Genomic DNA, 14,023 nt, shown 5'->3' with positions numbered 1-14,023 from the left:
CAGGAATTCTACAAAGGGCTGCAGCAGGAACGGGGTCTTCCTTCTGAGCCAGAAGCCTAGAAAACAAGGGTTGTTCCTCTTTCAGCAGCAGAATTTGGCCTTCTGATAGCAGCAACCTCCTACAGACAGCACCCGTCCCTTGTGAGCACTCTCAATATATTTTTGTCTTCTGCTTTTTGGTTTTGTTATATCTTGGCTACCTAGGTTGAAGTTTTCAAGGCCAAGTTTTTGTCTCAAGCTGTGTTTTGTCTGAAAACATCAGCTAGTTCTCATCAAGACTAGGAAGAACGGTGTGTTATTAAGCACAAAAACATTTATTTCTCCTGGGCATCTGACTTAGAACAGCAGCTTGAAATAAGGCAAGGCCTGACTTGCAAGGAGACCACCATATAAATTTGGGAATCTTCTCTTGCATACTGTCTGTGGAGATTGAACAGCTCTCTAAGTCCAACAAAAATCACTATTTTTATCTCATATCAGTGTATGACTGGACTGTGCAGGAGCAAGTGTATCTATGTTGCTGGGCAGTGGAGATTAAACAGGATCTTACCTAAAATTACAGCTCCTGGTCAGGGCAGAGTGAGATCCCAGGAAAAAATCCTGCTCTCATCAAGCCCTTGCAACAAGTTGGAGTCAGTCTGACCAAAAAATCAGCATGCTGCTCACCCTGCTTCCTCTGTAGGGCCAGTTGCTGTACAGGCTGACAGTCTAATACCACTGTTATCAAACACTTCATTAGCACAAGTGGCAGAGGTCTGTGCTGTGCATCTAATTATAGCAGCTCTGCTGATGAGCCTTGTGATACCACAGGGTGAAACCTGTATTTTTGTGTTTTTTTTTTCCTCCAGAATGCTTCATTAAAAACTGCCAATGACTCCTGTACAACCCTCAGTTTTCCTCTCCCTCCTTCACTGCACAGAACACCATTTTTATGCTTTAAATCAAGCACATATTTTGAAAGAACAGGATTGAAGATTTTTAAACAATTGTTAATTTCCTACTGTATGTGCAGAATTATACAGTCTATAATGATGTGAACAGCCAATTTTTTACAGAGGGTGAGTGGCACTCATTAAACACATAATTTTAATATTGTGTCATATCCTTGTTACTTGATGGCAGATCTGCACCCTATCATTTCATGCCATTCGAGCTCGACTCAGGGCAGCAAATGACTAGAATCTCTTCAGTCTCTATGACATCACCACTAGAGTAAGAGATGTTAAAAACCCTCTTATTTTCACATTGCTGGCTGACACAAGGGACAGCTATTCTCTGCCTTTTCTAAACAAAAACTTGAGGTATGGAAAGGTTAAGGTAAGGTTGTTTTGGTGTCCAAGCTGAGATGTCTGGAGTTAAACTTTTTATAAAGCACTTAATTTTCTAGATCACATTACCATTAAAAGCTAAACCACTGACTTCAGTTTGCAGCTGTGACTTTTCTGGAGTCACATAGGAATTATTTGGCAAATAAAGGATGGAATTTAATTCTCCAGTGTAGCATTTAACTTGTAGAACATTATTCTTCTCCCCATCTTCTCTTTGTGCACTTTCCAGCTTCTTTCAATACCTCAACTTGCTTCATCTGTGGGGCACAGGACACGCTGGTGATGGGTGGAAGAGGTTCTACACAAAAGTGATGTGGAATCCGATAATTAAAAATTGAATTGCCATCTATACATACCAAAGGGGGCAAAATACAGCTGTAGAAGCAATGCTAACTCCCACGTAGCCCAAGTACTGACTCCAAGGTCTGTTTTGCCATACGGCTGTGTGTAAGTGTGCTTGTGTGCCCGCACGGAAGCAAACAAAGGCAGGCTCAGGCTCTCCACAGCAGAATTAACATGGGATGGAAGTGAGAGAAGTTGCAATGAGGCAACTGTAAGTTGTGATTAGCACTCAAGGGAAGTTCCAAGTCTCACTTGTTCTGTTGCCAGCAGCATTAGGACATATTCTCAAACAGGAAGATGCTAGGAAAAAAACAACTGTGAGACCTGCTGGCAGTTTGGATCAGAGGAGAGCAGGTTCTGCTGAGATTTCAGGTCATCCTGCCAGCATTGGTTAGGAGCAGTGAACATGGTTGAGGCACAGAGGATGCTGGTGAAAATCCATGCAAGGCTAATGAGGAGTAGTTCCAAAGTGGAACAAGAGGGGGAAATTAGAGGATTTTTTTTTTCTTCTTTAGTTAGTGCACAGCACTTCTGAAAGACACACCTTGGATATTTTCAACTGGAAAGTTAAACTTGGAAGGTATCTAAGAGCAATGATTCCTTTAAGAAGCTTAGTGGCAGTGACTTTCGTTGTGTGTTAGGGTAAGGGACAGAAGAGGGTCCCAGTTCCTCACTACCAAGTCTTATGTTTCAGTTCTAAAAAAGACTAAGTAAAAAACTCCATGCTTCTGACCCTAGGACAGACGTGATGTCCCAGGCTGCAACAGGGAAAAGTCTTTGCACAGCCATGACATCGTTCCTGTGGCTTTAGAGCATCAAAGCCCAGACTGTGTTCAAGATGAGCGACTCTACTTCTGTGTGAGTTCACCTAAACAGCATCCAAGATCATCAAGGAGTGGCTGATTAGAGGATAAGCTATCACCTATCTGGAAATACCACTTCAGCCACACTACTAGAGAAGATCAGGACTAACTTGCATGTTACACAGTACAAGAGAACACAGACAAGGAACAGGAAGATCTTCACCTGGATAGTTTTTTTGTAACACATTTATGTGCCTGCCTCCAGTGCTTGTTTGAATGCTTCCATAGTCTTTGATCAGCATCTGGAGGACACAAATGCTCCAAGAGATCTTGTTTTTCTCCGGATGAAAAAAAAATGTATACAAACTCCATGTTAAGTGACTGATAAATATCTGGTCCCATGACAAAAGAGACTGTAGGGATGTTAGAAGGCTGCTGCCATCACCATCAATTAACATAGCTGCTTGCTGGCACATTCTCCCCTAATGTGACCTCTTTGGGAAGAGGCTGTGGCCTCAGAGTCAGTCTGCCCAGTGAGAAAGTCTGGGCACCAGAGTTTTGGACCATGATATCCCACAGAGCCGAGCTCTGACACAAGGCAGGCTGCAGAACAGCTCTAATCTTTATGAGGTAACTGCTTGTTTTCCTTACAATAACTGTTTAATTATAGGCATATAACAATATGTGCCCAGACAGCAACAGGTAGTGATGTGATAACCAGAGTAACTGTGGACATACTCATGCCCCACTGGAACACAGCAGAGCACTGGGGCTACTCACAGCCAAGTTTTACGAGCTTCAGGGACACAGAATGCAGGGTTCCCACAGATCAGCTGACACTGTCATGCATGGACTTCAGATACTTCACTTCAGCTGAATGATCCAAATCATACCACTTTGGGCAAAAGACATTCTGATATTCCTTCCGCATCCAAGGTGCAGCTTCAGAGGGAATATGGAAAGTTTCATCTGCCAGTTTACATGGCAGAGCTGTAACCATCTATACTGGGAAACCTGATATGCACCTGAGAAAGGAATCTGGGCCAAAGTCCAACTGCAAAACTATGAAGAATAGCTGCCCCACACCCAGGCCAAGATGCTTCCAACCAGATCTGATCCAAACAGACTTAAAAAAAAAAAAAGCACACCAAAAAAACCCACCAAGCAAATATCTTCAAAGACACGGCGAGGAGTCTACAGTGTTAGCATGGACTAGGATCTGTACACTTGCCACTGACTCTACTTCAAAAGCATAAGGAAAAACCTTCACAGGAGTGATGCCAGTCTTCCTACAAGAAACCTCATTTGCAATGTCTGGATCCATCTTTCAAGCAAAACTGATGAGCATTTATTCAATAGTAATTTTATGCTATGCTTTCAGCAAACAAAAGTTAGTGTTTTCCTTCTGGATCTGCAATCTTAAGGAAGTCCAGCCTTTTTTAAACTTGGCTGCACATCTTTATTGAGCATGCAAGGAATTCTTACCCAGAGCCTTTCTTTCCTCTGGGAAAAAGAGTATCCTTGGTATCTTTTTCCCTGAGAGATATAGGGATGTATATGAAAGAATCTGGGAGACCAGCTTTACAGTTCCTTGGGATTGGTTTTCTTCCCCCCCACTTCACTCCATTCTCCAGGACACCAGCTTAGATCAGCATGAGGAGGGGATGGGAGACTCACAGACACCTGGGATTTCCTAAATGGAATCTTTGGCAACTGTCTCTTTTTATTATTTATTTCCTTATTTTTAATTCCACCCCCCTCAAGCTGTCATTCCTTAGCAGTGAAAATGAAAAGCTGCCATTGATGTGTGTACAACAATGGAGGCTTCTGCAGGCCACATGGCTCCTGCAGTTTAATTTACTTTAATTCATTTTATATTGAACCAAATGATCTTATTTGCCTTTTTTAATGGAGAGCCTTCAGCATGTCAGGGTAGGAGCCAAGCCCCCCTTCCAAAGACATTATGAGCCCAGCTGCTATTAGAACTTGTATGCAGCTTGATGTGCCTGTCACAGCTCAGGGGAGGAAGGGGCATCTTTAGCCACAGGTATCTCCCTTCTCCCACCCACCACAGAGGGCTGAGATTGGAGTCTTGTGTTGGGGTTACCTTCTGTTGTCTGCTTTTCAATCCCAGTCACAAGCTCTTCTTTCCCTGCTCTCCAGCCTGACTGCAGTCTCCCAGTCTCTTTTGGCACCTTCGTTTTCCAGGCTGGCTTGGAACCTGGGAAAGTCTGGGATTATTTTGTCAAATCTTCAACCTTCCCTCATTCTTTGGAGGGGTTACTTGCAGAGCTACTCCATTTCCAATTTATTCAACCTTGGAGAACTCTGGCTAGTTGTATCCTGGCAATATAGCAGTCCTCATGCTTCACATTTCAAGCACTCATGATCATGTTTACAGCCCTCTGTACTCTGATTGCAAAGAGAAAGTTTGTTTTCTGCCTATTAATTTGCTTTTTTCTCAGTTAAAGAGTAAACTGATGCCAGAAATCCAAGATAGTTCTTGATGTCATCTTAAACCAAATGTTTGCCCTTGCTGTGATGGGGCTGTACTGGGAACACATGACCCAGGTGCTTTAGCTTGGGAGAACTGAGTGCTCTAGCCCAGATTTTTGATGTGTTTGCTATCAAAATGAAAAGATGCACCTGAGGTAAGCAGAGTTTAGTACTAATTACAGTTTTCATTAGTGATCTCAATGGAGCAGAGTAGGCTGTTCAAACATGCAGCTGACACTAAACTTGGAAAGGCTATAGGTGGAAAGGGTTATAATGCAAACTCCTCTTGACAGGCTGGAGAAATGGTCTGGAAAATGGGGGGACTGACAGCAGTCTAGAGGAGAATAGTATGATTGACCTGGAATGAATGATCTCTGAGAAAAGACTCAACAACCTGGTGTTCTTCAGTCAGCAGAGAAGACTGGGGGGAGATATGAAGACTTTGATGTGTAAAAGAAAGAAAAGAATCTATCTTGTTCCAATCATAATGGATACAGAGAGGTAGGAGACTTAAAAGAAGGACATTCAGAGGAGATGCCTTGTATTAGAAAGGCTATGCAAGCATCAGTGAAAACCACCTCCTATTCAGAGAAGACTAGAATCTCAAGGAGCAGCATGAAAAGCCAGACTAGCTTTGGAAGTGCCTTTGAACTTCCAAAACAAGGAAAATCTCAAGAGCCTGCTCAGAGGTTGAGTGCAGAATGATCAAAGTCCCTTATAGCCCATTCATGGGCAAGTTTCATCATCTATTACTGACTGTCAGCAAGAAGTACTGCAAGGAAGCTCAAGATGAAAAACCTCTACCCATGCACAGTTGTGCTGAACTCTACACCTGGCAGGGCAGCACTCTCCACTTCAGGCCCTGTGTTACAGGCAGCCAGAGCCTGCTGCTCTGACTAGTTCTCTTCAAGATACACTTTTCTGCTGGTATATCTTCTAGCTCTGCTCTGTGAATTTAATTCCTATTTCTTCAGCAGCTTGCTATCTGCTACCACTAAGAGAGAGCCACCAGAAGTTCCTACACTTATCTTCAAGCAGAAACATTACTACAGGCACATGGGTAGGAAGAGAATAACTGTATCTGGCAAGTATTAAGATAGCAGATAGCAAACAACTTGATAAGAATTTAGTCAAAGTTAATATGCCTGAAGTGCAATAGAAATGTTCTAACTCAGAAAGAGCTTAGACTGAAAAGAAACTCATCTGAGAAATAACCCATGTAGCATTGTGCTGACCTGTAGAGTTAGGCTGGATCACCAGGCTCAGAGAAAGAGCTCAGCAATGTGGTTACCAATTACAATTTCTATGGCATCCTGGGGTTCTCTTGGAGCTCTCCCATCTCAGTTTGATCTTGCTTAATTTGTTACACCAGATCTAATCCCTGGTTGGCTTAATGGATGCAGTGTAAAGAGGGGGATAAAAATAAATCCAGATCCATAGCAGTAGGTAACAGCAGTCTCAGATGTCAAGGGACAGTGGGACTATCAACAACATCCTAAGACAAAAAGGGATTTAAAGTGAGAAATATTGCTATCCAGAAAAAGGTATTAAAAATGAAGCATCTGTGCTCTGAGTCATTATAGGCCCTTGACAGATGTGATCTTACCAACCTCCCACTGTAGCTGCAAATAAAGACCCCTTCTCTTTCTTCTCTCCCGACAAGGATTAATGAGTACTTGGGATAGCTCTCAGACAAGCAAGCAAAGGCTGTGAACCTTTTCCAACACTGCAATTTATCTTGGGAAGACTATTCATATCACTTTTCCCTCCCTCCCCAGGCTGGATTACGCTCTGACCTAGCACATTAATCTCCCAAAATAAAATAATAATAATAAGAGGGGGAAAAAAAAAAAAAGCTGGACAATTGCCAGAAATAAATTAATAACCATCTCAAATAGCCCTGCTGTGCAGGAACAAACTGCTCAAATCCCCTGCCACCCATGTCATTTGTAAGCAAAACTATTCCCAGTTTAGATATCCCCTTAAGTGCCCTGCCTGAGACTTCCAGCAATTAATGATAATATCTTGCATCTCTGCAGTGCCTTTCATCCCAACAGCTGCCAGAAAGTTTCTTTCCTGAATGCAAATAACACACAGCACTAGGTTGGCTGCTGACATGGAGACCCTACGACATGGAGGAAGGGGCAGCACGACAGGTCTGTAAGAGTAAAAAAAAATATGAAAAGCTATCCCAAGAGAATGGGTGAGAAAGTTTCAGAAGTTAGGCCTAGTCTATGTATGACTTTATAAACTTTTAAATATGTTGACAGTTAAAATACCTCTTCACCCATGGTTAGAATTGGTGTTTCCTTTTGTGGCATCAGTGTTATTCAATGTAATAATACTTTGCTCCAAGTGGAAAGCCAGAGACCAATACTTGTTATTTCTTTCCATTAAATTAAGAGATTTGTGCTTCAGAAATACCTATTTTCACTCTAAGTCGTGTTCATGTTTTCTGAGTAATCTCTGTAGTCAACCAGAAAAGCAGTTTTATTGCTGCTAGTACCTATTCCTTCTCAAGCAATGCTTACTTCTTCCCCTGGGCTTTAATGACTCACTAATATCACCAAACCCTTGCCCAGGTCTGCAATGGCTCAAACCCCCAAACCCACGTGACTTTCTGCTGAGGTTTTATCAGAGATTTTATTATTTTTATTCTTCCATCTATATTTCACACTACAAACACCTTGTACAGATATCAGATTATCAAAGACAAACACCTGTATTGCAAGAAGAAAAGAGACTCTTACCTTTGACTTGACAGCCAGGATGATCTTGGGCAAGGCAACAACCAGGCATTTCAGTGCAATGGTGAGGTACTTCAGCACAAAGTCTGCAATCCCCACAATCCACATCAGGTCAAAGAAGTCCAGCCTCTCCAGGTTGGGTTTCAGAAATATTAGGCTGAAAGGCATGACAAGGCTCAAATACCAATGAGCAGAACCTCACTTAAGCTTCTTAACACCAGCTGTATCCACTGCTGGCTAGAGAAAGCCTAGAAACTCCACTGACCTCCAGTGAAGTTCTTAAGGGCAGCAGGAGAAGACATGCAACTAGTCCCGTGGTTCCTCCAGGCCTTGTGACTTTTTGTGTTCTTGACCATTTCTACTGAAGTCAGCAGGCTTGCCCACTATCACAAAACAGGACCCAGATGTGTACAAAATCTGTTTGGGGAGACTGCAAGCTCCACAACCTGCACTTCACACCTTAATGGAACCTTTGCTCCAGTGACAGTGCCTTTAGTCCACTGGGTTGCTCTACGAGATCCCATTGTAAGAGCTCCTCCTTTGAAGTCCAAGTCAGCAGCAGTTATAATCCCCTGGGAAAGCCACAGCCAAGTCAAAACCTCTATGTCCTTGCTTGCCACAGGGGGAACCACTGCAGGGGCAGCAGTCTCTAAAGCTCCTGGTGCATGTGAAACAAAGTGACTAAGGAAGAGTTGTATTAGACATGGCAGAAAGGTCAGCACTTCAGGTGGGTCACACTCTGACACTGGCTTGCCACTGTCTGAAGCAGAACAAGAGCTGGGCTGTCTTAATTAGCAACTCTTACCTGAACCAAAGATTCCAAAAGGTAGTGCCCATTACATAAGGTTATTGACTGAGCTGAATATTTGCTCTTTAAAGAAGAGGAGTCCAAGATAGCAAAACTTCATATAGCAATGGGCAGGAGCTACTAAACTGAGCAGCAGTGAGGACTGGATCCTACTCAGACTGAACAACCAGGATTTATCTTCAGAATATTTACCTACTAAAGCCTCATGATAGAAAGTAAAAACTTAACAAAAATAGATAAATAAAAAAAGCAAAAGTAAAATAACCAACCCAGAATGAAAAGCCTGAACATGAATTTAAAATACTCACAACACTGGCACAGCACAACAGGTAAACTTACACCCTAAAAACAGAAACAAAATCAGAGGCTTTACTACTAGTCGTGCACTAGAAACCAGTAAAAAGTAAATAAATCAGGAAATGAAAATAAGCTGGAAAGAAACAAACCCAAAGCAGCTATTGCTAATTCCACAGGCCTGCCTTGCCAACAGTCACAGGTCTCCATGCTGCAAGCAGCAGACACCCAGCAGGCACACAACACTCCCAGGAACAGGGCTGTTTAGTGAAGCTGTTGCCCAGTCTGTGCACTGCTAACAAACCACCCCCTGAACAGTGTGCAGGATGGCTCCACTTTGCTGAAGTCCTTTATTTGCAACTAGTTCCAGTCATGCTTTGAACCTTTTATCTTGGAGACATGCTGTTTCCCCGTGGTGCAAACACTCCTCAATGCTTTCATGCCTTCCTGCCATACCTGTTTCTTCTCTTCCATTCCCTCCCACAAGCCCCCCACAACGTGCCACCTCTCCTTCAGACCCACACATCCAAGTTTTCTTCTTTCCCCACTTCTAGAAGCATCTACACACACAGCTTTCCAATGATTGAACCCAAATGCCTTAGAGGCAGTTCCAAAGGATGGCAGGGGTGTGGGCAGCCCTTGATTCTTCCACTGCCTAGGCAGCATTGGTGGGAAGACTAAATGACAGAAAAAACATCCCCATGAGCCATCCAGCCACACATACATGTACATGCATGTTGCACACACTGTATTTTCAGTCTGAAGTTCTACATCCCCTTCAGTGGGACAAATAATCTTTTTATTGGGAAAATAATTCATATGGTTCAAGCTACTAATATCAAAATTACTTCCACAAGGTTTGATGTTGCTCCATTCCTTCCTACTTATTCTACAAATCCTTCCTACTCATTCTACACGTGTCTTTAAGTTCTGTAGCTTTACTTCCTATCTGCATTTAATCCCTGCTTAATAATAAGCAAGGATAGTACTGAACCAAATCCACGAGTACCAGCTTTTCTGTATTTGAGAACTGTTTTGGTCAGAATTTGAAAGTGGAGACTGTCTTTATTACCTCAGATTCAATCCCTGAGGACACTGAAGTAAACCACTACTATTACATCTCCAGTTTATCTCCTGTAACACTCAAATCTTGACAGACTGAAGAGAAAATGTTACACAAAGAGGAAAATCTGTGGGTCAGCTTTTTTTATCTGCTTCCAACAACTGCTCTTTATGCTCAGTCACAGCAGTGAAAATGGAAATTGAGAAGTCCCACTATAAAAAAAATCATCCACCCTGCTCCCATACATAACGAAATTTTAAGTGTAGGTGTTCCAAGCAACACTGGAATGCATTGTCACCCTGACTCATTCAGACCCTTGTTATGTCATCTCTTGGTAGGAGCCTAATCCACTGGTAGAAGTGATGTCCACATTCTTTTCCTCTGTTGAAAGGTATTGTAAAGATGTAACAAAGCCAGCAGATACCTTAAGTGGGCATGCTTCCTCCCAAAGCATGGGAAAAAGTGGGCTTCCCTCATTTCCTCCCTGGCACTTACCACCTGCTTGCACCATGTACAGTGTAAGTTCTGCCCACCTGTTGTACAGCTGCTGAGAGCTGAACGTGTAAAGCAAGTACAAGGTGTTTCCAGTGAGAAAGGCCAGGATCCAGAAGACAACAAACACTGATCTCTTCTCCTGAGCAAGGAAAAGCAGAGAAGATAAATCAAAATCTCAAGGGTTGCACTGAGCCTTCGGCTGCTAAAAAATGCAAGACCAACTCAGGGGACACAAATATGCAACTAAGTGTTCAGTAGTTAGCTTATTTACATAGGACTAAGACTCAGAAATAGGCTGCTAGGTAAAGACAGACATAAACACAAGCAGAATTGGCTCTCACTCAGCAAACCTTTGTCAAATAAAGTCACTTCAGAGAAATCAATCCAAATGTGCTGGTGAAAATGACAGCCTTACTGCAAAACAGTCTTCAAAGCTGAGATCTTTCTTGGGATGTCTAAATTCTCCTGATATTTAAAATGAAGTTTGACAAGCAGATTAAAAAAAAGACAGCTCCATGTATTTTCTAATTTCTCTAAAATTCTGAGGTGTCACCTGTTTGGAAAGACACTTCATCAAAGGGGTGTTTTACAAATAGATCCAAAGTCACTCAGAAGAAGTCTCAGCTGAATCAAATATCACATGATCCATCAATACACACAACCCACATGAGTGTTACCTGAACGCATGGAGGTTCTAGAACAGGCAATTTGGATTGATGAACTAATTAAAGGTCAAAAGAAGTACAAATTTTCCATTTCAAATGCCTTAGAACACTATAGATGGAAGCTGCACTGTAGAAGCTGTCCTGGACCTTGGCCCAGTGTAATTTTGCAGAGTAAATTTTACTCCTGGGAGGGAAAACTCCAGATTTTTCTTGTGAGCTGATTTATTAAGAAAAGAGCTCTTTGTAGCTATTAAACAGGCAGGGCTGTGAGGCTGAGATTTAAAGCAGGCAGATTAAGGGGCACACTGCTGGAAAGACAGAGGAGCAGAGTGCAAGGCAACAGCAATCTATCACACGATGGTGCAATTTATCTGGTTGTTCAGCACTGTATCACATTTATCCTCCTGCTCCTGGCAGATCTAAGTATATGTTTGTGTCACCCATTTAACTTCTACAAAAAAAAGCAGTTCTAGTCTTGTGCTTTTAGTGCTGGTGAAGTATTCTGCTGACACTGAAGATCACAAGACCCAAAAAGATCTGCTGGTTTCTTTATATTCTAAGCACATTATCAACAGAGCATTATATAGACACTAACAAGCAATACAGCTACATAATCCTTCAGCTGAACATCTCAAAATATTATGTAAATGCTGATAAATTAAACCTCATTAACTAATGAAATAGGTTTCAGCACCTCTGCTGTATCCAAGGGGAAACCAAGGCACAGAGAAGTGCTTGAAGCTGCACTGCCAGTCAGTGCAGGGCCAGAGGCAGGTGACAACAGCTCTGGCATTTCCTCTCTGCTTTGTTACACCACCTTTTCACAAAAGAGGAGGGCAGAAACTGTGGGAAAGGATCAAGGGGAGAAGTAGGAAGAGGAAATGAGGATTATGGCACAGTGCTCTTAGAGTATACTCTTAGAGTATGCACATAGAATTGTTTTGGTTGGAAGAGACCTTTAAGATCATCAAATCCAACTGTTGCCCCAGCACTACCAGGTACCCACTAACCTGTGTCCCTCAGCACCACATCTCCACGGCTTGGAAACCCCTCCAGGGATGACAATTCAACTGCTGCTCTGGGCAACCTGGGCTGGGTCTTGACAACCCCTTCAGGGAAGAAATTTTTCCTAATCTCCAGCCTAAACCTCCCCTGGTGCAACTTGAGGCCATTTCCTTTTGTCCTACCACTTGTTACTTGGGAGAAGAGACCAACACCCACCTCTCCACTACGTTCTTTCAAGTAGTTGTAGAGAGCAAGAAGGTCTCCCCTGAACCTTCTTCTCTTCAGACTAAATATCCCCAGGTCCCTCAGCCACTCCTCACAAGACTTGTGCTCCAGGCCCTTCACCAGCTTAGCTACCCTTCTCTGACCTGGCCAGCACCTTCAGCCTTCCCTGCTGAAGGGCCTTCATTGCAAAAGGGTCAGCATAGACACTGTTTTGTCTACGAAGAGTGATATTGCCTGGGAGCACAGGAGACTGAGAGGCTGTACTCACCTTCAGAGCCACCTGCTCTCGGAGGGTGGAGTTGGCGTAGGCGAAGGTGCTGGCCATCCCCAGGCACACGGCGATGCCTGCAGGCAAAGACATGGTCAGAGGACAGCAGGCTGGGCAGGAGGACCCTCAGTCCTGACCCATTTGATGTCAGCAGCTGAAGCTTAGAAAAAAAATTTACTAGGCGATACTCTGGATGTGCTGGGAATAAAAAATTTATACCCGACTAAACCAAGGCAGTCTGCACACACGTCAAGTTTCAGTTCCAGCTAAGTGAAAATGAAGCTACTGCTGCAAGCACTTGCCACCCAGCCCAACACAGACACTGTGTCCTAACATCAGGCTCTGTGCTGAAAGAGAAGTGCTGCTCTGTGCAAGTAACACTGTCATCTACTCGAGTGCTGCATCAGCAGTTCAGCAACTCGTGCAGGACAGGGCACGCTATCAAAACCATGTATCATACCAGGTTCAAAGAGCAAGATGCTGCAGACATGAATCAATACCTGGTTTTGGGAATACTGGCAGAGCTGTAAGTGGACTAAACTTGGGCATTATTGGCTTCCCTCTGATGATAATCTCAGTATACTACTCCTAGAATGAGTAAGGATCCTCAGACAGGCCACAGAGAATTCTGTAGTAAGAAGAAGATTAAATGAAAAAGTTTTACATGACCACTGGGAGGCTGAAATACTCAAGTACCATTGAAGAAACCTGGATAGACATTCTTTGGGGAACTCTGAAGATCTCAGCTGTAAGAAGTGCTGATGCTGTTTGGCTTGCTTTCACAACTACCATCCTTCCAGCTATACAGGTGTCTCATCATTCTGAACCCTCCTGTGCTCCACAGAAGCCTTTCCTAGCCACTAATGTAAGCTCTCCCCATCTCTCCTAGAGAGGTCTGGGAAAGAAGCCTTGGTGACATCCTCAGCCTCTCGTCATGGAGAGATTACAGAAAGGAACAGATCTGGTCTCACATAGCTCAGGATAGGAAACAGATGCGACCTACAGAGATGAAAACAACTCAGACTGAAAGAAGGGTGATTTTGTCAAATTATCCCATGCATTTGAGGATGTCCCCTTCATGCCAGACTACCTCTAGACACGGTCACACAGATAAATCTATCGTCCACCACGGCACGATAAAGGCTTCCTAACCCCTCCCTAACACACTCATGATCCAAAAAGGACAGACACTTACCGAGCTTGTGCTGGAAACAAACTTTAGCCAGGAGGATCAAGATGAAGGGGAGTCCCTTCTGCAGCCAACCGATGACAGCTTTTAACTCTGAGAGAGCCGGGGCTGGAGTCCCAGCCTGCTCGTCCCCGCCCTCCTCGGCGTGCCCGTGGCGGTCCCCCCCGGCCATGTGCAGCAGAGAGGAGCCCCGGTGATGGCCGTGGTGGAAGTGGGAGGACTGCCGGTGGTGGAACGGGGCTCCTCCTTCCGTTCGACCGGCCCCTTCCTCCCTGGGGGCTGGCATCTGAATGAA

General features: G+C 43.6%; 1 protein-coding gene across 1 annotated transcript in view; it reads right to left on the bottom strand.

Annotated features, from left to right (window-relative positions):
• RNFT2 (ring finger protein, transmembrane 2) overlaps window positions 1–14,023 on the bottom strand; it is a 26,404-nt gene that overhangs the window by 9,389 nt on the left and 2,992 nt on the right. The window contains exons 2-5 of the mRNA XM_008944925.1: window positions 13,735–14,023; window positions 12,540–12,616; window positions 10,415–10,515; window positions 7,720–7,873 (exon numbers count right to left, since the gene is read on the bottom strand). The exon at window positions 13,735–14,023 is cut by the window's right edge and continues 211 nt beyond it. Of these exons, the coding sequence (XP_008943173.1) occupies window positions 7,720–7,873; window positions 10,415–10,515; window positions 12,540–12,616; window positions 13,735–14,023 (621 nt within the window). The remainder of the gene's footprint in view (window positions 1–7,719; window positions 7,874–10,414; window positions 10,516–12,539; window positions 12,617–13,734) is intronic.

The sequence above is a fragment of the Merops nubicus genome, unplaced genomic scaffold (assembly GCF_000691845.1).
Source record: "Merops nubicus isolate BGI_N331 unplaced genomic scaffold, ASM69184v1 scaffold33037, whole genome shotgun sequence".
In the NCBI taxonomy this organism is placed as follows: Eukaryota; Metazoa; Chordata; class Aves; order Coraciiformes; family Meropidae; genus Merops; species Merops nubicus.
Note: the sequence above shows the minus strand (reverse complement) of the source record. Positions and strands in the feature narration are given on the sequence as shown.